Source organism: Macaca mulatta, chromosome 2 (assembly GCF_049350105.2).
Source record: "Macaca mulatta isolate MMU2019108-1 chromosome 2, T2T-MMU8v2.0, whole genome shotgun sequence".
Taxonomy (NCBI): Eukaryota; Metazoa; Chordata; class Mammalia; order Primates; family Cercopithecidae; genus Macaca; species Macaca mulatta.
Window position 1 is genome coordinate 96,454,311 of NC_133407.1, and position 21,154 is coordinate 96,475,464.

General features: G+C 52.6%; 1 protein-coding gene and 2 non-coding genes across 52 annotated transcripts; all 3 read left to right on the top strand.

Moving 5' to 3' along the window:
• The first annotated feature begins 43 nt into the window (after positions 1 to 43).
• Positions 44 to 20,924, top strand: EIF4G1 (eukaryotic translation initiation factor 4 gamma 1). Of its 50 annotated transcripts, none has more exons than XR_013413697.1 (33): positions 44 to 112; positions 928 to 988; positions 1,201 to 1,294; positions 1,584 to 1,670; positions 2,762 to 2,938; positions 3,152 to 3,251; positions 5,098 to 5,210; positions 6,041 to 6,133; positions 6,338 to 6,404; positions 6,703 to 7,518; positions 7,783 to 7,871; positions 7,964 to 8,150; positions 8,239 to 8,372; positions 8,501 to 8,659; positions 8,829 to 9,014; positions 9,201 to 9,398; positions 9,621 to 9,767; positions 10,298 to 10,534; positions 10,688 to 10,792; positions 10,899 to 11,058; positions 11,270 to 11,370; positions 12,244 to 12,346; positions 12,598 to 12,700; positions 12,932 to 13,164; positions 13,301 to 13,419; positions 13,544 to 13,716; positions 14,523 to 14,648; positions 14,801 to 15,027; positions 16,851 to 16,949; positions 17,057 to 17,191; positions 17,314 to 17,395; positions 17,532 to 17,672; positions 20,297 to 20,924. XR_013413697.1 is itself a non-coding variant. In XM_077991782.1 (33 exons), exons 5-33 carry the CDS (start codon positions 2,876 to 2,878, stop codon positions 20,476 to 20,478), a joined length of 4,536 nt encoding a protein of 1,511 aa, XP_077847908.1. In that variant the 5' UTR covers positions 44 to 112; positions 928 to 988; positions 1,201 to 1,294; positions 1,524 to 1,680; positions 2,762 to 2,875; the 3' UTR covers positions 20,479 to 20,924. The 50 variants fall into 50 exon arrangements, 42 of the variants coding, with proteins under 42 accessions (XP_077847908.1, XP_077847896.1, XP_077847898.1 ...); XR_013413702.1 differs by having other exon boundaries at positions 928 to 984; positions 1,584 to 1,680; positions 8,826 to 9,014; XR_013413698.1 differs by having other exon boundaries at positions 928 to 984; positions 8,826 to 9,014.
• Positions 7,574 to 7,652, top strand: LOC114676601 (small nucleolar RNA SNORD66). Its single transcript, XR_003727653.1, has one exon. It is a non-coding gene; the product is annotated as a small nucleolar RNA SNORD66 (small nucleolar RNA).
• On the top strand, positions 11,115 to 11,190 carry LOC114676600 (small nucleolar RNA SNORD66). The gene has a single exon (XR_003727652.1). It is a non-coding gene; the product is annotated as a small nucleolar RNA SNORD66 (small nucleolar RNA).
• Positions 20,925 to 21,154: the final 230 nt, after the last annotated feature.

The window sequence follows — 21,154 nt, forward strand, 5'->3', positions numbered from 1 at the left end:
GCGGAGAAGCGGTGGCCGCCGAGCGGGATCTGTGCGGGGAGCCGGAAATGGTTGTGGACTACGTCTGTGCGGCTGCGTGGGGCTCGGCCGCGCGGACTGAAGGAGACTGAAGGTAAAGCCGCCATGTCCGGGCCCGACCCGGCCCCCCCACCCCCTCCCCCCGCATCCGCCGCCATCCGGGCCGGGACCGGCCACCCTGCGCCGCCGCCCCGGCGCCCTAGCCCCGCGGCCCGAGCCCGGGCCCCGGCCCGCCAGGGCCCCGATCCCCGGCCCACGTGTGCCTGGCCCGGCCCGGCCTGGCTGCTGGGTGGGGGTGGGGAGCGCAGGGCCGGACTATGCGGGCCCCGCGGGCTGGGAGGGCGCCGGGTTCGTCGCAGCGAAATGCCACCTCGGCCTGACCCGAGGAGGCCCGGCAGCCCACGGGCGCAGGCACCACGGCTCCCGGCCCGCCGCCCCCTCCCCCCTTCGCGGCCGGGCCGCCGGGAAGTGACACGTTGTTCTTTGGCACTGGCCCGCGCTGCGCAAGGAGGGCGCAGGGGAGGGAGGAGGTGGCGGCGGGCAGGGAGGAGCCCCCGGCCCCGCCCGCCCTCCGGGCCGACCCTCACTTGCCTGAAACCGGCTCCTCGACGGCCGCCGCCCGCCTGGCCTTTTAGGGCCTGACTCCCGCCCTTCCTGGCCTACACTCCTGGGCGGCGGCAGGCCTAGCTTCTGGCCCAGTGCGGGTTCCCTGGCGGCAGGCGTATCTTGTGTGCCCCTGGGCCAGGCCCGAACCCGGTGTGCCCGGGTGGGGGGTGGGGACACCACGGCCGAAGCAGCTAGCTCCGTTCGTGATCCGGGAGCCTGGTGCCAGCGAGACCTGGAATTTCCGGTCTGGTTGGTCTTGGGCCCCGCGGAGCCAGGTTGATACCCCTCACCTCCCAACCCCAGGCCCTCGGATGCCCAGAACCTGTAGGCCGCACCGTGGACTTATTCTTAATCGAGGGGGTGAGTGAGGGGACTGTTTGAGTAGACCAGGGGTTGGTTGGAAGTGATGTGGGATTGACAGCATGTTGGTGGGGACAGGCTCTATCTTTTCTGCTTCACCCTCTTGGCATCTCTGGGACTCCGTATGGGACCCAGCCTTGCATCAACCCTTCTACCGCCCCATTTGCCTTAAGCTTGGGTCCTTTCCTCTTCCTGAGCGCCACTCTTTCCCAACAGGTGCTGGGGGGACCCTGATGTGGCACCAAATGAAATGAACAAAGCTCCACAGTCCACAGGCCCCCCACCCGCCCCATCCCCCGGACTCCCACAGGTAATTAGGGAGGAATTAGCAGGGGTGGGGGTGGGGGAGACCAGGCAGTCGGGCAGGAACAGGTTCCAGCCTCTGGATTTTCCTACCCCCATCTGTGTCAGGGCAAAGTGCAGCCGCCTGCTGCCAAATTGAGACAGGGCCCCTGGGCTGTCCCCGGGGGCTGTCACGGGGAGGGGGTATGTGGATTGTTAAGGCTCTTGCCGCAGATCTGCTCCCCTTATTTCACCAGCTTGGGTTTCTGCCCCACCTGGGCTTCCCCTCTTGCTGAACTCTGGTCTCCCCTCTTCAGCCAGCGTTTCCCCCGGGGCAGACAGCGCCGGTGGTGTTCAGTACGCCACAAGCGACACAAATGAACACGCCTTCTCAGCCCCGCCAGGTGAGGGGCTGTGGGGAGGGGAGTAGGGGTTCTGGGTGGGAGCAGTGGAAAGCTTTGGCCAATTTAGGCCTAAGATGGAAACTGGAGGCCCCGTACCTGGCCTTAATCCTCTGTGTTCTTTCATGCGGCTCTGCGCCTTGCCCTGTTGATTACTTACGGTGGCTGGTCCCTTGGATAGTATATTGTCAATGAGGGTGGCATTACTGGGATCCTAGTGCATCTAAGAATTGGGGGCAGTGCTTTGGGCCCTGCTGCCAACTCTTGCTTTCCTATTTGCTCCTTTTACCGGAGGCTGCCATTGCTCTATTGCTCTCTCTGCTTTCTCTTTGGACTGTGGTGAGGTAAACACTTCAGCTGGTCCTTGCCTTTCTCTGTTCCGCAACTTCTTCCTTACTAAGTGGGAGGATTCTTGTCCTGTCCTATTGCCTTCATTCCCTCCCCCCGCCATCACCTTGGGGATAATTCTCTTCTTTCCTGTCCCCATGTGCTCTCAGGGAGGATTCAGGTCTCTGCAGGTAATACCCCTTTCCTAACCCTGGACGGTCTCCTGGTCTCATCCTTACCCTCCATCCTAGTCAGGGGCTAGACACAGGGAATGGGAGTCTTCAGGGTGGTGACTTGTTTGGTGTCCAGGTTCTCAGTTGGACGCCGAGTGATGCATGTTAGGGGCTACATCTTGAAGAAGGCGCATCTGGGGACTGGGAGGCTGTTGCATGTTATGGTTAGCTCCTCATTACATGCTGGTGGAGCAGTGCATGCTGGGGGTATGTTGCCCGAAAGGGCCTTACTTAGGCATGATGCATCTGGGTGTTAGGAAGCCTCTGCAGAGGGGTAGTTTGGTACAGGTGACATGCGTAAGCATGGCAGTGAGAGAGTAAATCTATACAGGATGCAAACTGTACATCTGAATTTGGAGGGTGTGTGTGTGTTCAAGAAGCTGCTTAACCATTTGGTCAAGTGGTCTTGGAAGGATTGGTCTCGATGTTCTGAAGCCCACAGTACTTTCCAGGCTATAGAGACATTGTGGAGTGGCTATGTTTTGTCCACTTCTTCCTCTTTACAATGCCAACTGCTTTCCTCCCTCCTGACAGCACTTCTACCCTAGCCGGGCCCAGCCCCCGAGCAGTGCAGCCTCCCGAGTGCAGAGCGCAGCCCCTGCCCGCCCTGGCCCAGCTGCCCATGTCTACCCTGCTGGATCCCAAGTAATGATGATCCCTTCCCAGATCTCCTACCCAGCCTCCCAGGGGGCCTACTACATCCCTGGACAGGTGAGGCTGGGGGCTTGGAGCCTAGAAGCCACAGACCCATATACTTCTCACTTCCCTCACCCTGACCCTCCAGTTCCATTCCTTTTCCAGAGGTGGGACTTACTTCTGATCATTGCCCAGAGTTGGCTTGTCTTGTCTTGACCTCCATTCTTTTTGGAGTCTGATATGGAACTCATAGCTCCCTCAACTCCTTCTCTCCCCCTCCCCAACCAGGGGCGTTCCACATATGTTGTCCCGACACAGCAGTACCCTGTGCAGCCAGGAGCCCCAGGCTTCTATCCAGGTGCAAGCCCTACAGAATTTGGGACCTACGGTAAGCAGGGGAGGGAGTCGGAGGTGAGATCAAGCCCAAGGGAGCATGTAAACCCATCTGCTGATTTCTAAAGCAGAAGACCCTTCCCAGGCTTGGCTTTTGGTCTAAAAATGATAAAGTTAATAGGTGGTAGGGATTGGTGCTTAATATTTAACTGGTGTTGATTTTGGGGAGAAAATGTGATTCTATTGCCAGGAGAGTTTAGGGTCTTCCCCACATCAGGGAATGTAGAATCAGGTATCAGCCTGAGAGCCTGTTAGTAGGCTTTCCCTATGACACTTCTTCCATGGTTGGGAGCCCATGTAATGCAAATTCGGGAGGTTTTTGTAGCTATTTTTTATTTATATTCTAGGAAAGGATTAGTCTGTTCTTTATGGCAGTGGTTTCCAAGTGTTTTGATAACCTATCAGGAAAAGTTTTGAGTATGAATCTCTCATACACATATGTTTTTGTTTATATGTATGCAAAATTTAAACATACACTCGTGCTTGTCAAAAACAAAACAAGTGGAATTTAGGGATGAAGTTAAAGAATGCGTCCTGGCCGTGTGAGGTATCTTGCCTGTAATCCCAGCACTTTGGGAGGCAGGAGGACTGCTTAAGGCCAGGAGTTTGAGACCAGCCTGGGAAACATAGTGAGACCCTGTCTCTTTTAAAATTTAAGGGGGAGCTGAGTGCGGTGGCCCATGCCTGTAATCTCAGCACTTTGGGAGGCTGAGGCAGGTTAATCGCTTGAGGTCAGGAGTTGAGACCAGCCTGGCCAACATAGTGGAACCCCGTTTCTACTAAATTTTATTGTTATTTTTATTTTCTTTTTGAGACAGTCTCACTCTGTCACCCAGGCTGGAGTGTAGTGGCACAATCTTGGCTTTCTGCAGCCTCCACCTCCCAGGTTCAAGTGATTCTCCTGCCTCAGCCTCCCGAGCAGCTGGGATTACAGGCGTGTGCCACCACACCCAGCTAATTTTTGTATTTTTAGTAGAGACGGTGTTTCATCATGTTGACCAGGCTGTTCTCGAACTCCTGGCCTCAAGTGATCCACCTGCCTTGGCCTCCCAAAGTGCTGAGATTATAGGCGTGAGCCACCACGCCTGGCCCCGTCTCAACTAAAAATACAAAAATTAGTCGGGCGTGGTGGTGCAGTCTTGTAATCCCCACTATTCGGGAGGCTGAGGCAGGAGGATCACTTGAACCTGGGACGTGGAGGTTGCAGTGAACCAGGACTGTGCCACTGTATTCCAGCCTAGGCAACAGAGTGAGACTCCATCTCAAAAAAATGCATATATATTTAAGGGGAAAAAAAGAACGCACCCCACTTTGGAGATAGTTTGCTTTAAGGAATTAATTTTTCTTCATATTGAGCCTAGCTCATAATGTTACTTTGTTTCTTTGCCCCTTTGTAAAGGGCTGGAGACAGGAACTGGACTCAAGTTAAATGGAACAGGGTTGTCAAATCTCTTTCATTCCCAGCCAAAGACCTGGTTCTGTTTCAGGTTCAGAGTATGTGTGTACACGTTGATAGCGGGTGGGGTACCTACATGAGAGTACCTTGTACAGTAGAAGGACAGACATAAGTCCTCTTGGTTGCTGGTGTGTGGTGGGTAAGGAGTGCCTGCCTATGAGATGTGTGTATGTGTGTGTGTCAGTGTTAGGAATTCTTGTAAACGCAGTTCAGACTGGTTCCCCAGCTTTGACAGACACCTGATTCCCTGGGGGAGGAGGGCAGGGCAGGGCAAGGGGCCGGCTGTGGGTGTTGAGAGGTTTTGGGGTGGGAGGTGTCAAGCAGGCATTAGGATATGGTTGGGCCCTGACGCTACCACCATTCTTCTCCGTCCCCCTCCCCCAAGCTGGCGCCTACTATCCAGCCCAAGGGGTGCAGCAGTTTCCCACTGGTGTGGCCCCCGCCCCAGTTTTGATGAACCAGCCACCCCAGATTGCTCCCAAGAGGGAACGTAAGACGGTGAGTAGCAGCGAGGGGCTCCGGGACATCTGGGAAGGGGAGAATCAAGGTCAGATGCTGCTGGGACATTGTGCCGGAAAGAACAGTGACTTGAGGAAGGAGCTGAGAGTGGGCAGAGAATGGGGTCTGTGGAAGGCTCAGGTTCTTTGTAAGATACTAAGATTTTAGCATAGAAGCAGGTCATGGGAAGACTGAAGTGGCTAGCGAGGAAGTTCCTGTGAGACCTGGGTGCTGGGAGGTTGGAAGAACTGTGCTTGCTTTTGGGCTTCTGGTGGCTTGCCTTGGAAATGGTTTGTTTTCTGTGGCCCCAGCCCCCATCCCCACCCGGCCCCCCCCACAAGTCCTGGAAGCTCTCAAGGCCTCCGCCTCTGCTCAGTCCTCAAGCCCTGGGCGTGGTGCCCAGAATAGGGTGCCAGAGCTGGGGAAGCCGCTGAGTCACCCTGGCTCCACCTACTGGATCTGGGCCCTGCCCCCAGAGATCAGGCACACTAGCCACAAGTGAGCCGATTGGGTGCTAGATGGGGGTCTTGGGCCCCAGGGTGTGCAGCCACTGGCTTGGGGACTGCTGGTGGGGTAGGGATGAGGGAGGGAGGGGCATTGTGATGTACAGGGCTGCTTTGTGAGGTCAAGGGTCTCTTAAGGGTGGGAGCTAGGGCAGGGACTACAAGAGCAGCCAGATGGGCTGAAAGTGGAACTCAAGGGGTTTCTGGCACCTACCTACCTGCTTCCCAGTGTGGGGTGGGGAGTTGGCCCAGAGTCTTAAGAGTGGGGCAGGGTGGAGAGGTGGGCTCTTCCTGCTTCCCACTCATCCCATAACTTTCTTTCCCCAGATCCGAATTCGAGATCCAAACCAAGGAGGAAAGGATATCACGGAGGAGATCATGTCTGGGGCCCGCACTGCCTCCACACCCACCCCTCCCCAGGTACTGTCTGTTTTTTGAGCGATACCCTGACTGGGATGTCTGTTCTGCCCTGGACTCCCAAGTCTCTGGATCTTTTCTTTCAACTAAGGGATTTATTTCCCTGCTTTCCTGGATTTCTAGGCAGAGCTAAAGTAGAAATGGCTCTAGTAAAGAAGGGTTGTGGGACTCTTCAGTGCAAACTTGGTAACCCTTTGTGTCCTGCAGACGGGAGGCGGTCTGGAGCCTCAAGCTAATGGGGAGACGCCCCAGGTTGCTGTCATTGTCCGGCCAGGTAAGTAAGCGGGTGGGATGGAACTTTTACGGGGAAAGGGAATGTTGACAGTTTGCTGTCACCTCAATGCTGAGGTGGTGGAGTGACTTGAACTGGGTACCAGAGAAGGATGACTTAGATTTCAGGTCGTGGGATTTTGAGGGTGAATTGGGTTTTGGATGAAAGTGGAAGTATAGCTTAGGTGGGAGATGATGACGTGGGAGTGTTAAGTTGGAAATACCTTGGCTGGAGGATGGGGAGGAACAACAGCAGTGAAGCACTTGCCTTTAGTTGCTCATTCTTCCTTCCTATGGTGCAGATGACCGGTCACAGGGAGCAATCATTGCTGACCGGCCAGGGCTGCCTGGCCCAGAGCACAGCCCTTCAGAATCCCAGCCTTCGTCACCTTCTCCGACCCCATCACCATCCCCAGTCTTGGAACCGGGGTCTGAGCCTAATCTCGCAGTCCTCTCTATTCCTGGGGACACTATGGCAACTATACAAATGTCTGTAGAAGAATCAACCCCCATCTCCCGTGAAACTGGGGAGCCATATCGCCTCTCTCCAGAACCCACTCCTCTCGCCGAACCCATACTGGAAGTAGAAGTGACACTTAGCAAACCGGTTCCAGAATCTGAATTCTCTTCCAGTCCTCTCCAGGCTTCCACTCCTCTGGCATCTCACACAGTGGAAATTCATGAGCCTAATGGCATGGTCCCATCTGAAGATCTGGAACCAGAGGTGGAGTCCAGCCCAGAGCTTGCTCTTCCACCAGCTTGCCCCTCCGAATCCCCTGTGCCCATTGCTCCAACTGCCCAACCTGAGGAACTGCTCAACGGAGCCCCCTCGCCACCAGCTGTGGACTTAAGCCCAGTCAGTGAGCCAGAGGAGCAGGCCAAGGAGGTGACAGCATCAGTGGCGCCCGCCACCATCCTCTCTGCCACTCCAGCTATGGCTCCTTCAGCTACTTCCCCCGCTCAGGAGGAGGAAATGGAAGAAGAAGAAGAAGAAGAGGAAGAAGGAGAAGCAGGAGAAGCTGAGAGTGAGAAGGGAGGAGAGGAACTGCTCCCCTCAGAGAGCACCCCTGTTCCAGCCAACTTGTCTCAGAATTTGGAGGCAGCAGCGGCCACTCAAGGTAAGGATTGGTTGGGCAGTAGAGGTAGGGTGGGCTAGGGGATGTGGTTCCTTGCCCTCCTTGATGACCTCCCGTTTTTGCCATGTTTCTGGGTCATAGAGGCCCTGCAATGGAATCTAAGAACTAGATTAAGGACTTTTAAGCCTGAAGACTGTGATGCAAAGGGGAAATATGTACTTTGGCTGCTTTTTATTTCCCAGGGATTAAGGGTACTCCTTAAATTATTGGCAAAGACCCATGCTTTTATTTATTTTTTAAAATTAGTGGCAGTATCTGTGCCAAAGAGGAGACGGAAAATTAAGGAGCTAAATAAGAAGGAGGCTGTTGGAGACCTTCTGGATGCCTTCAAGGAGGTAAGGGAGCAGAAAACGGAAGGGGAGAGGGCCAAGTTGAGGTATGGAACAGTGGTCATTGTGCAACCAAAACTGGTGTTCTGTTGTTCTAGGCAAACCCGGCAGTACCAGAGGTGGAAAATCAGCCTCCTGCAGGCAGCAATCCAGGCCCAGAGTCTGAGGGCAGTGGTGTGCCCCCACGTCCTGAGGAAGCAGATGAGACCTGGGACTCAAAGGAAGACAAAATTCACAATGCTGAGAACATCCAGCCCGGGGAACAGAAGTATGAATATAAGTCAGGTATGCTGAAGAAAGGGTTGAGAATGACTTGAGTTTTCTTATTAGGGCCAGAGAAGACAGTATGATTGCTTCATTCTCTTCCTCGCAGATCAGTGGAAGCCTCTAAATCTAGAGGAGAAAAAACGTTACGACCGTGAGTTCCTGCTTGGTTTTCAGTTCATCTTTGCCAGTATGCAGAAGCCAGAGGGATTGCCCCATATCAGTGATGTGGTGCTGGACAAGGTTAGTGGCTTGAGTCAGGGAGGGGACGATAAGTTTGTGCTGGATGGATTGGGGAGGAGCCTGAGGTCCTGAAAGAGTAGTCAACTGCTCTAGCCTGCTTCTAAGACCTTTTCCTGTCCTCTTTGCAGGCCAATAAAACACCACTGCGACCACTGGACCCCACTAGACTACAAGGCATAAATTATGGCCCAGACTTCACTCCATCCTTTGCCAACCTTGGCCGGCCAGCCCTTAGCACCCGTGGGCCCCCAAGGGGTGGGCCAGGTGGGGAGCTGCCCCGAGGGCCGGTGAGTGGGGCTGGGTAAAGGGGCAGGTGGGTAAGGAGTGGGAGTGGATGATTCCCCTGTGTCTCAGTGCTGACGGGGAGGGTTTTGCCCTGGAGGCGTGTAGTAGTGGTATCACATATTGTGCTGACTAGTTCCACGTCCCCTCTTGTCTTCATCTCTTGCTTAGCAGGCTGGCCTGGGACCCCGGCGCTCTCAGCAGGGCACCCGAAAAGAACCACGCAAGATCATTGCCACAGTGTTAATGACCGAAGATATAAAACTGAACAAAGCAGAGAAAGCCTGGAAACCCAGCAGCAAGCGGACGGCAGCTGATAAGGACCGAGGGGAAGAGGATGCTGATGGCAGCAAAACCCAGGTACTGGCGAGTCCTGCTTTTGGTCTCTCTCCATTTCTTTTCCATGTCTGCTGTCAGTGCCCTCTTTGCTGCTTTTTGTCCTTATCAGTAGCATCTGTCATGCCTAAGTCCCCACCACTCTCTCCTGTCCCTCTGAACAGCCTGTTCTGAGACCCTCACTGGAACTCTTGTCTCCTCTTCCTCCAGGACCTATTCCGCAGGGTGCGCTCCATCCTGAATAAGCTGACACCCCAGATGTTCCAGCAGCTGATGAAGCAAGTGACGCAGCTGGCCATTGACACCGAGGAACGCCTCAAAGGGGTCATTGACCTCATTTTTGAGAAGGCCATTTCAGAGCCCAACTTCTCTGTGGCCTATGCCAACATGTGCCGCTGCCTCATGGCGGTTAGTTTCCACTGGGTTCTAAATCTTATGGTCTAGTTGCCCATTTCTATTCCCAAGACTCCTTGAGTCCAGCTTCTTGGTTCTCCTCCAACTTGCACCTCTTCCAGCTGGAAGGAGGCACAGCTGGGGCCAGATATCTTCCTGGGTCAGGTAGTTAAAGGCTCTTGGAGGGCCTTCCCTGCCCAGTACTAGTCTGAGTGTGACATTCTCTCCGACCTGCAGCTGAAAGTGCCCACTACGGAAAAGCCAACAGTGACTGTAAACTTCCGAAAGCTGTTGTTGAATCGATGTCAGAAGGAGTTTGAGAAAGACAAAGATGATGATGAGGTTTTTGAGAAGAAGCAAAAAGAGATGGATGAAGCTGCTACGGTGAGAGAAAACCCACTACCGATTCCACTCCCCACTTAGCTCCTTCCCTCACCCAGATTCTACTCAACTGTAGAATTTGGAATGGAAATAGTGGTGTCTTGGGGATTTCTCTGGCTCAGAACTTTTTTTTTTCCTTTTTGAGACAGAGTCTCGCTCTGTCACCGAGGCTGGAGTGCAGTGGCGTGATCTTGGCTAGCCTCCACCTCCCGAGTTCAAGCGATTCTCCTGCCTCAGCCTCCCAAGTAGCTGGGATTACAGGCATGTGCCACCATACCTGGCTAATTTTTTTGCATTTTTAGTAGAGACGGGGTTTTACCATGTTGGCCAAGCTGGTCTCAAACTCCTGACCTCAAGTGATCTGTCTGCCTCGGTCTCCCAAAGTGGTGGGATTACAGGCATGAGCCACTATGCCCAGCCAGCCTGCCTCAGGACTGAGTGCTTATTGCTAAGTTTGGATATCCAGGTAGAAAAGGGTTTTAGCAGAGTGGCTGGCTATCTTTTTGACACAATCCCTGTCATGTGAATGGCAGGCAGAGGAACGAGGACGCCTTAAGGAAGAGCTGGAAGAGGCTCGGGACATAGCCCGGCGGCGCTCTTTAGGGAATATCAAGTTTATTGGGGAGTTGTTCAAGCTGAAGATGTTAACAGAGGCAATAATGCATGACTGTGTGGTCAAACTGCTTAAGAACCATGATGAAGAGTCCCTTGAGTGCCTTTGTCGTCTGCTTACCACCATTGGCAAAGACCTGGACTTTGAAAAAGCCAAGGTAGAGGTTCTTGCATCTGGAGGGGGATGGGCTGAAGCATGCGGGGCTCACTGAGCCACAGGGACGGGGCGGAAGGCCTGAGGGGAGGGGTGGGGCCTGCAGTTATAGGTGAGACATGAGAAGTTCCTGGTCTGATGCCTTTCTCCTCCATAGCCCCGAATGGATCAGTATTTCAACCAGATGGAAAAAATCATCAAAGAAAAGAAGACGTCATCCCGCATCCGCTTTATGCTGCAGGACGTGCTGGATCTGCGAGGGGTGTGTGTCCCCCTCCTCCCCACTGCCAGCCTGCTGCCTCCAGTTTCTGACACTGTCTTGTCTGGCCTTCCCTGACATCATCGTGACTGGCCTTCTGTCTCCACAGAGCAATTGGGTGCCACGCCGAGGGGATCAGGGTCCCAAGACCATTGACCAGATCCATAAGGAGGCTGAGATGGAAGAACATCGAGAGCACATCAAAGTGCAGCAGCTCATGGCCAAGGGCAGTGACAAGCGTCGGGGTGGCCCTCCAGGCCCGCCCATCAGTGAGTTCCAGGCTGGGATTGAGAAGGGAGCAGTGAAGAGACTGGGAGGTTATACTTTCCTCTGATGACTTCCTGTTAGTGCCACGTGTCTGGGCCACTGAGACCCCATGATGGAACTGAGGATCTGAGGAAGGGAGGCTGGGGGTGGCCCAAGGGGAAGGGGCTGCTAAGGTTTATTCATTATTCCAGTATGCCCCTCTTTTTGTGTCAGGCCGTGGACTTCCACTTGTGGATGATGGTGGCTGGAACACAGTTCCCATCAGCAAAGGTAGCCGCCCCATTGACACCTCACGACTCACCAAGATCACCAAGGTAGGGGTGTGTGTGGGAGTGGGTGATTCAACTCAGGTTTAGATCTTCGTCCCCTCACTTTTCTTTTTTTTTTTTTTTTTTTTTGAGACGGAGTCTTGCTCTGTCGCCCAGGCTGGAGTGCAGTGGCCGGATCTCGGCTCACTGCAAGCTCTGCCTCCCGGGTTCACGCCATTCTCCTGCCTCAGCCTCCTGAGTAGCTGGGACTACAGGCGCCCGCCACCTCGCCCGGCTAGTTTTTTGTATTTTTTAGTAGAGATGGGGTTTCACCGTGTTAGCCAGGATGGTCTCCATCTCCTGACCTCGTGATCCACCCGTCTCGGCCTCCCAAAGTGCTGGGATTACAGGCTTGAGCCACCACGCCCGGCCGTCCCCTCACTTTTCTAAGGTTGAGAAGGTGACAACTAAATGTTTCCTCTTAGACTAACTGGTTGGATTGGTAGAGACAGTACTGCCAGCTGTAGAGGGAGGGTGGTACTCCCATTAGTCTGGACCAGTGTTTGGCAAACACACACACATGCCAGATCCAGCCCATTCATACATCCCAGGACCCAGTAGTGGGTTTTTACATTTTAAAGTTGTGAAAAATTAAAAAGTGAATGATAATTTATGCTGTGGAAATTAAGTAAAATGTAAATGTCAGTGTCCATGAAGTTTTATTGGAACACAGTCACAGCCATGCCTTTATCATCTACAGCTGGTTTCATGCTGCTGTGGCAGAAATGAGTAGTTGCAATAGAGACTGGCCCTTTATTAAAAAAGGTTTTCTGATCCCTGGACTGGGCCGTGCACTACCTGTTTGGCTGCATGTGGTGGTGCTGGCCAAGGGACTCACCCAGGTTAGACCTATGACTCTACTCCCCTTTTCTTCTTCAGCCTGGCTCCATCGATTCTAACAACCAGCTCTTTGCACCTGGAGGGCGACTGAGCTGGGGCAAGGGCAGCAGCGGAGGCTCAGGAACCAAGCCCTCAGACGCAGGTACGGAGGCAGTGTCAGGAGCTGGGTGGTGATCCGTCAGAGCTCCCTTGAGGACAGAGCCTTTCCTGTTAGAGAGGCTTTCAGTACAAGGTAGTTAGGCAATGTAGGCAATAGAGGAGGTTTGTGTTGTGGTTCCAGGGATTGAACTGCTTTACTTTTGGGACTGGGACCAAGTGTCTTAAACTGGCAAGTAGGGGATAAAATGCAGGAAAGGAGAAAAATATTTTAATACGGATTTTCTGCATCCCCAGCATCAGAAGCTGCTCGCCCAGCTACTAGTACTTTGAATCGCTTCTCAGCCCTTCAACAAGCGGTTCCCACAGAAAGCACAGATAATAGGCGTGTGGTGCAGAGGTGAGGTTTCCTGGATGTCTTTGTTATTCACACTGGGGGTACCATGATTGGGTTCTGGTTGTTGCCATGGGATGGAAATTCTTCATACCTGTCCTGGTTGGAGCCCTTGGGTTAGATTGGGGCATATTCATTATGCCAAGAACAAGGCCCAACAGTTGCTTAGCATGTTGTGTAATTATATGAGTGCCTGAGCAGTGCAAGTGAGTGAAAATGTGCCTGTCTTTCTTCCAGGAGTAGCTTGAGCCGGGAACGAGGCGAGAAAGCTGGGGACCGGGGAGACCGCCTAGAGCGGAGTGAACGGGGAGGGGACCGTGGGGACCGGCTTGATCGTGCGCGGACACCTGCTACCAAGCGGAGCTTCAGCAAGGAAGTGGAGGAGCGGAGTAGAGAACGGCCCTCCCAGCCTGAGGGGCTGCGCAAAGCAGCTAGCCTCACGGAGGATCGGGACCGTGGGCGGGATGCCGGTGAGAGTCTGGGAGAGGAATGGAGGGAAAAGTGTTGGCTGCCTTGGGACTAGCTGGTCCCTGCTTTTTGAGAGCTCTGAATCTTGTTTGCTGGGAAGACTAAAAAGTCTCTCTAATCTGTGTTCTCTTCCCACAGTGAAGCGAGAAGCTACCCTACCCCCAGTGAGCCCCTTGAAGGCAGCACTCTCTGAGGAGGAGTTAGAGAAGAAATCCAAGGCTATCATTGAGGAATATCTCCATCTCAATGACATGAAAGTAGGCAGTGGGAGCGGTGTGTGATTGAGGAGTGGGCAGGAAGGGATCATGCTGGCAGGCATGGGGTGCATTGTGTGGGTCAGACAGTGACTGGTCTCTTCCTGCTGTGCCCTGCGCCCCTCAGGAGGCAGTCCAATGTGTGCAGGAGCTGGCCTCACCCTCCCTGCTCTTCATCTTTGTACGGCATGGTGTTGAGTCTACGCTGGAGCGCAGTGCCATTGCTCGTGAGCATATGGGGCAGCTGCTGCACCAGCTGCTCTGTGCTGGACACCTGTCTACTGCTCAGTACTACCAAGGGTATGACCAACTTCTCTGGGCCTCCCACTTTTACAGACCCACAATTTTTTACCTCCTTTTTGGGACCCTTGGAACCTTGCATAAGAATATAGGTTCCCTGGCTGGGTGTGGTGAGTCACACCTGTCTTCCCCAACACTTTGGGAGGCCAAGGTGGGTTGGATTGCTAGAGGATCACATGAGGTGGGGAGTTCTAGACCAGCCTGGCCAACATGGTGAAACCCTGTCTCTAGTAATAATACAAAAATTAGCCGGGCGTGGTGGTGCAGTAATCCCAGCTACTCAGGGTACTGAGGCAGAAGAATCGCTTGAACCCGGGAGGTTCAAGGGAGGCCACCTCTGTGTCCTTAGCTTGAGATCATTGTCCCCATGTCTAGAAAGTGTTCCTGGGGGCCAGGCACAGTGGCTCATGCCTGTAATCCCAGCACTTTGGGAGGCCGAGGCGGGCGGATCACAAGGTCAGGAGATCGAGACCATCCTGGCTAACATGGTGAAACCCCGTCTCTACTAAAAATGCAAAAAATTAGCCGGGCGTGGTGGCGGGCGCCTGTGGTCCCAGCTACTCGGGAGACTGAGGCAGGAGAATGGCATGAACCCTGGAGGCGGAGCTTGCAGTGAGCCGAGAGCGCACCACTGCACTCAAGCCTGGGCGACAGAACGAGACTCTGTCTCAAACAAACAAAAAAATAAAACTAAAAGAAAATGTTCCTGGGGGTTCCATAGTTGATCCCTTAGCCATGCCATGTTGCCCCAGAAGGAAGAGTGGGGACCTGGCCTAGAATGTCTTGACTTTGAATTCCCTTTGCAGGCTGTATGAAATCTTGGAATTGGCTGAGGACATGGAAATTGACATCCCCCACGTGTGGCTCTACCTAGCGGAACTGGTAACACCCATTCTGCAGGAAGGTGGGGTGCCCATGGGGGAGCTGTTCAGGTAAGTCCCCTGGGTGGAATTCAGGGGAGGTAAAGACCAGAGGAAAGGTGGTAGGGAAATGTGCTGGGTTGGATACCCGGGTTTGGAGGGAGATGGAGAAGTGGCGAGAGAACTGTGGAGGCTGTCAACATTAGGTTTTTCTCTTCTTGTAGGGAGATTACAAAGCCTCTGAGACCACTGGGCAAAGCTGCTTCCCTGTTGCTGGAGATCCTGGGCCTCCTGTGCAAAAGCATGGTGAGTGAGGGCCAGGAATCCAGAGATGCCTCCCACGGTGTGGTTTTGGCTGTTTGCTGTGGCCCTGAAGCTTCATGGTCCATTGGTGGAGTGGAGTGATGGTGATGGCAGGACTGTGTTGGTACCTGGGAGAGGAAATACTGAGGTGGGCCATCTCCCGCACACCAGTTCCTATCATGAGTTCTGGCCAAGACTGGAGGAGAATGGCAGTCTAAGACCCTATGCCCATGATTGATGCATTTATTTATTCATTTATTGAACTAGGGTTTTGTTGATCATTTATTGTATATTAAGCACTAGGGATACAGCAATGAATAAAACATAAGAAACAAGTTGGTAGAGAAAAAGGAAGAAATGACGGCTTGATAAAAACAGTAAAGTGTGAAATAAAATAGTTGAAGTAGAGTGGAGTATCTTAAGTACTGTGGGGTTGCAAAGGAATATTTCACAATATCTGTGACAGCAGGCTTTCCTCAGGGTGCCGAGGTGGCTTTGTGAAAGTTAATTGGTAACTAGCAAATGTAAAGGCAAAAAGATGGGGAAAAGTAAGTTGAGTGTGGTACTTAGTGGAAGTGAGAAGTTGGGGTGAGTGTGTGCAGTTTCAAGGGTTCAGCCATCTTGAACCTGGAGGAATCACACTTGGGATTTAAAGGAATTGTTATGTCAACATCATTTAAATCTTTTAAATAGATGTGTACCAGGACAAGTTGTTGTTTTTTAACAACAGATAAGTGTATTGAACTATTTGTGTATTTCATCCACTCCAAGGTGCCATAGATTATAAGACATTCTTTATGCGCTGTTAAGAAAGAAAAGACTGGGCCGGGTGTGGTAATTCTAGCACTTTGGGAGGCTGAGGCAGGTGGATCACCTGAGGTTAGGAGTTGGAAACCAGCCTGGCCAACATGATGAAACTCTGTCTCTACAAAAAAATACAAAAAAGTTAGCTGGGCCTGGTGGTGCGCACCTGTAGTCCCAGCTACTCGGGAGGCTGAAGCAGGAGAATTGCTTAAACCCAGAAGGGGCAGGTTGCAGTGAGCCAAGATTGTGCCACTGCACTCCAGCCTGGGCGACAGAGCAAGACTCCATCTCAAAATAAAAAAAGATATATATTGGCCGTAAGATAACTTTTAGTTAAAATATGAAAAAAATGGACATGTTTTAAAATATATGAACTGCAATAATCTTGCTAAGGGCCAGTGCTATCATTCTGTTATAAAGAAAAGAATGATGTCTTCATAGTCTGTTGTCTCTTGCAGAAAATGCACTCAGACTGCTGGTTTTATGAGGATTTTTTAATTCATGTTAGGGGTGGGGTGTATCTGTGTCTAACATTTTCTGGGTTTAAGAAACAAGCATACTTGTTAGAAGTTGTCCCTTCCTAGAGGACTTTACGTCGTTTTTCCTACTCTGGTGTCATAGCACTGTGGTGGACAAGTTCTCTTTTATTTTATTTTATTTATTTATTTTTTCGAGACAGTCTCACTCTGTCGTCCAGGCTGGAGTACAGTGGCATGATCTCAGCTCACTGCAACCCTCGCCTTGGGTTCAAGCGATTCTCCTGCTTCAGCCTCCTGAGTAGCTGGGATTACAGGCACCCACCACCACGCCTGGCTAATTTTTATATTTTCTGTAGAGACAGGGTTTCGCCATGTTGGTCAGGCTGGTGTCCAACTCCTGACCTCAGGTGATCTCCCACTTCCACCTCTCAGAGTGCTAGGATTACAGGTGTGAGCCACCATACCTGGGATGAGTTCTTACTTGGGTGGTTATTTGACTGACGTCTGTGCCCTGCACTAGACTATAGGAATGGAAGGGCTGTGCCTGTTAGTACTTCTATAGCATCTTTAACGCCTAGCAGGTACCTAGTAGGCTTTCAGTAAATATTTGTTGGATTCATGTGGTAGAGCTGTTGGGTCCTTGGAGAGAGAGAGCATTGGTAAGTTGGGTTGGTCTTGTGTTTTCCAGGGTCCTAAAAAGGTGGGGATGCTGTGGCGAGAAGCCGGGCTTAGCTGGAAGGAATTTCTACCTGAAGGCCAGGACATTGGTGCATTCATCGCTGAACAGGTTTGGGGCTGGAGTTGGGTTAATTCTAGCATTTGAGACTGGCCAGTCTTCTTTCGTGTCTCACGTTGGCAACCTTACCTCTTAACTGCGGGCCTTTTCCATTGCAGAAGGTGGAGTATACTCTGGGAGAGGAGTCGGAAGCCCCTGGCCAGAGGGCACTCCCCTCCGAGGAACTGAACAGGCAGCTGGAGAAGCTGCTGAAGGAGGGTAGCAGTAACCAGCGGGTGTTCGACTGGATAGAGGTAGGTTTCTCCTGGATATCGGTAAAGGAGAGGTAGTTCTTAGGGTGGGGCTGGGGGGTAGCAAGAATGAAGACCGAAGGGCACAATTCAGAGTTGCGGGGTCATTTGTTTCTCCCGTATAGGCCAACCTGAGTGAGCAGCAGATAGCATCCAACACGTTAGTTCGAGCCCTCATGACGGCTGTCTGCTATTCTGCAATTATTTGTAAGAGGAACCAGGGAGATGGAGGGGCAAGGGTGGGCCTGACAGACAAGTGGAGGGAGGTGGGTGTCAGCCTTGGCCTCCCAGTTCTGAACCGGGGTAAGGGTATATTGCTCCACTCATCCCTGTCTTCTTGTAGTTGAGACTCCCCTGCGAGTGGACGTTGCAGTGCTGAAAGCGCGAGCGAAGCTGCTGCAGAAATACCTGTGCGATGAGCAGAAGGAGCTGCAGGCACTCTACGCCCTCCAGGCCCTTGTAGTGACCTTAGAACAGCCTCCCAGTAAGAGCCAGGCCACGGGGACAGGGGTGGGGTGGAGGGACTTCCAGACAGCAGGGCATCAGACCCTTCATGGAAGGGTCTTAACCCAGGAAAGGTAGGTAGTCATTAGAGAGCAAAATGCCCTCAGGGTTTCATTCCTTCCTCTTAATGTTTGTGTTGTGTTGTTCCTACCAGTGGAAGGAGTTAGCCTTGAAGGTTAATTGACTGCCTGTTTTGTGCCTAGCTATGTGTTTGATGCCAACAGTGCAGAGGTGATAAATGATAGGATCTTCTCAGTACCATGTGCCCCCATGGCGTGGCACAGGACTGAAATGCTTTGCTTACCTTGCCTCATGTAGTCCTCACAAATGTTTAGGGTAGATGGTATTACCCCTATTTTCCACATGAGGAGACCGAGGTTTCAGTGAACATGTCTCAGGCTATGCATTCAGCACATAGGTATGTGTCAGGGCACTGGCATGCTCACGGAAAGGAAGCCGAGCAATTTCCTGTGCTGGCATGGAGTTAGTACTGGCGCGAGCAATGAGCCTGGGAAGACGGGTCCTGTTGGAGGGAGGACACCTGGTCTGAGGGATAATGGGTGGGAATTCGCTCCACAACAACTGGGAAGGTGGCGGGGAGAATGCTTGAAACGAGGGCACTGTGTGTGTTCTTTCTACCTGTGGTAGGGAGAACTTGACATAGGGAAAAGAAATACTGAAGAAAGGCCAGTGTGGGACAGCACAGCAGCCAGTCCTAAGTGAGGCAAGATGGGGCTGAAGAGAGGGATGTGGGCCTGACCACACAGGGCCAGGTGTAAGCCATGGCCAGAGTCTGGGGCTTATTTAGTCTGAGGGCAAGAAAAGGCCTTTGTGGGATTTTAAGCAAAGAATAAAGGAATTTGATTTTAGTGTTTAGATCATGCTGGTCATAGAGGGAAGAGTGATTTGGAATGGGGTGAGAGTGGATGTGGCAGCGTTAGCACCAGTGGCTCAGCCTTGCTGGTGACAGTGGAGAAGAGTGGGCAAATCAAGAGATACTTAGGAAATGGAGTTGGCAGCTTTTAGTTACACTGGTCTGGGGAGGGGCCATGAGAGATTAGAAGTCATGGATGACTCCCAGGATGGTTTTAAATCATGGTGCATTTAGAGGCCATAGTGTGATGGCGGCATTTGCTGGGGTAGGCAGTGCTGGATCAAGTTGAGTTGTGGTCCTTGAGTAAGGGAATCAAGAGATGTCAGCTCGATAGCTGGGGTATCTGGGTCCTTTTGGAAAAGAAGAGGTCAGGGCAGGAGGCAGCTTTGTGAAATGCTGGCACAGGGTAACTTATATGCAAGTCATAAGAGGATATGGGCTTGCCTGAGGGAGAGTGATAAGGGCCTGAGATACAGCCCCAAGGAGGTGGAGCAGACATACTGGTAGGGACTGAAAGAGGACAGGCCCCTCTGAACAACCAAGGACAGAAATTTGAGGAGAGGGATGTGGTTGGTAATGCTAGATGCTGCTGTGAGCGTTTGTAGGAGCAGGCCTGAAAATGCAGGATGTCTGGAATATAAAATCAGAGGCCACCCTGGCAAAAACAGTATTTAGTGGGGCGGGGGATAGATTCTGGGTCGGAAAGGACTGAGAAATATTTAAGTGAGACAGAAGGGAAAACATCAAGTGTAGACAAAATCTTTAATTAGCTGTAATATAGTGGTTGAAAACGGGTTTTTGTTTTTAGGTGGGAGAAACTTGGGCTTGAAAATACAGGGCAGAGTGCCTAATCGATTGGATGAGGTCCCTGGGTGGGTATGCATGGGATTTGGAGTGTAAGAATGGGATAAGTGAAGGTTCTGCCCTGCTGTGGCCGGTTGCTGTGGGGTGGGGGTAGCAGGTGACTGTGCCCATAGGCAGAGTTTGTGACTTTGAGCCCGGGCATGCCCTGCAGAACATCCTGGCTTGAAGCATTTCATAGATGGCTTGGTTTGGAAAGACTGGTACTGCCTTGTGGGCACTGGGGTGGGTGTGTTTCAGGAGTTATAGGACACGTGCTTGGGAAGGCCACCCAGCAGCTAGGGGTTGAGGAGAAAGAGGGTCCAAACAGGTGATGCTTGAGTTCAGTCCTGAAGGAACGTGACAAGACGAAGTTTCCGGCAAAGGATATAGCATCCACAAAAGTGTCAAGGCCAGAGAAGGTGTGTAGAGGAAATGTGTGCGGAAGGAAGGGAAATTGAGATCAGGAGTTGTCAGGATCTGTTTGGGGGGCAGTGAATTTTCAGGTTACATGTAGCATATATATAGGACTTCTATGTATGATATATATATAGGACTTTCAGCGATTTCCTAAATTCAGGAGTACCAATTCTGAATATAGTTTTCTCCATTAAATACACCATGGGCAGAGACGTTTCAGGCTGCCAAGGTGAGGCTGAGCAAGTTTGTAAGGTTTTTCCGATGGCCAAGTGACTCATTGCTGTGCAGCGGTCTCTCAGATCATGAGATTAGCATCCTGTCAGAGGCCTAGTCACTCTGGAATGGTCACAAATGTCAGGATGGTGCGTCAGGGCCTTGTTTGAACAGTGGAGCCTGGGAGGGGTCCCTGGGGGGGTGGGCTGGGGTGGCAGTGGCGGGTCACCTCTAACTGTTGTCCTGCCTGCTTGCAGACCTGCTGCGGATGTTCTTTGATGCGCTCTATGACGAGGACGTGGTAAAGGAGGATGCCTTCTACAGTTGGGAGAGTAGCAAGGACCCCGCAGAGCAGCAGGGCAAGGGTGTGGCCCTTAAATCTGTCACAGCCTTCTTCAAGTGGCTCCGTGAGGCAGAGGAGGAGTCTGACCACAACTGAGGGCTGGTGGGGCCGGGGACCTGGAGCCCCATGGACACACAGATGGCCCGGCTAGCCGCCTGGACTGCAGGGGGGCGGCAGCAGCGGCGGTGGCAGTGGGTGCCTGTAGTGTGATGTGTCTGAACTAATAAAGTGGCTGAAGAGGCAGGATGGCTTGGGGCTGCCTGGGGCCCCCCTCCAGGATGCCACCAGGTGTCCCTCTCCTCCCCCTGGGGCACAGAGATATATTATATATAAAGTCTTGAAATTTGGTGTGTCTTGGGGTGGGGAGGGGCACCAACGCCTGCCCCTGGGGTCCTTTTTTTTATTTTCTGAAAATCACTCTCGGGACTGCCGTCCTCGCTGCTGGGGGCATATGCCCCAGCCCCTGTACCACCCCTGCTGCTGCCTGGGCAGGGGGAAGGGGGGGCACGGTGCCTGTAATTATTAAACATGAATTCAATTAAGCTCACTGCCTCTCTGCTTTGTGGCCTGCTCCCTCTAGAGAAGGTGTGTATAGGTGGGGATCCTTCCCAGAGCTGGCACTGTAGCGCTGTTCCCTGTAACCTGGCACCCCTCCTGCCTCTTCCCCTGTCCATGATTGCAGGGATCTGAGGTTTCCCAGAAGGTTGGGCCCTCAGGTGGGCTTGATGGTGCCCTCCTGGTCCGGAGAGAAGGGAGATTAGTGATAGGACAT

Bases quoted from the DNA above. Each gene is read 5' to 3' on its own strand.
- EIF4G1 (XM_077991755.1), top strand. From the start codon at position 936: ATGCCCAGAACCTGTAGGCCGCACCGTGGACTTATTCTTAATCGAGGG. The intron at 13,165-13,300 runs GTGAGAGTCTGG...CTCTTCCCACAG, and splicing joins GGACCGTGGGCGGGATGCCG to TGAAGCGAGAAGCTACCCTA. The intron at 14,883-16,850 runs GTGAGTGAGGGC...TGTGTTTTCCAG, and splicing joins GCCTCCTGTGCAAAAGCATG to GGTCCTAAAAAGGTGGGGAT.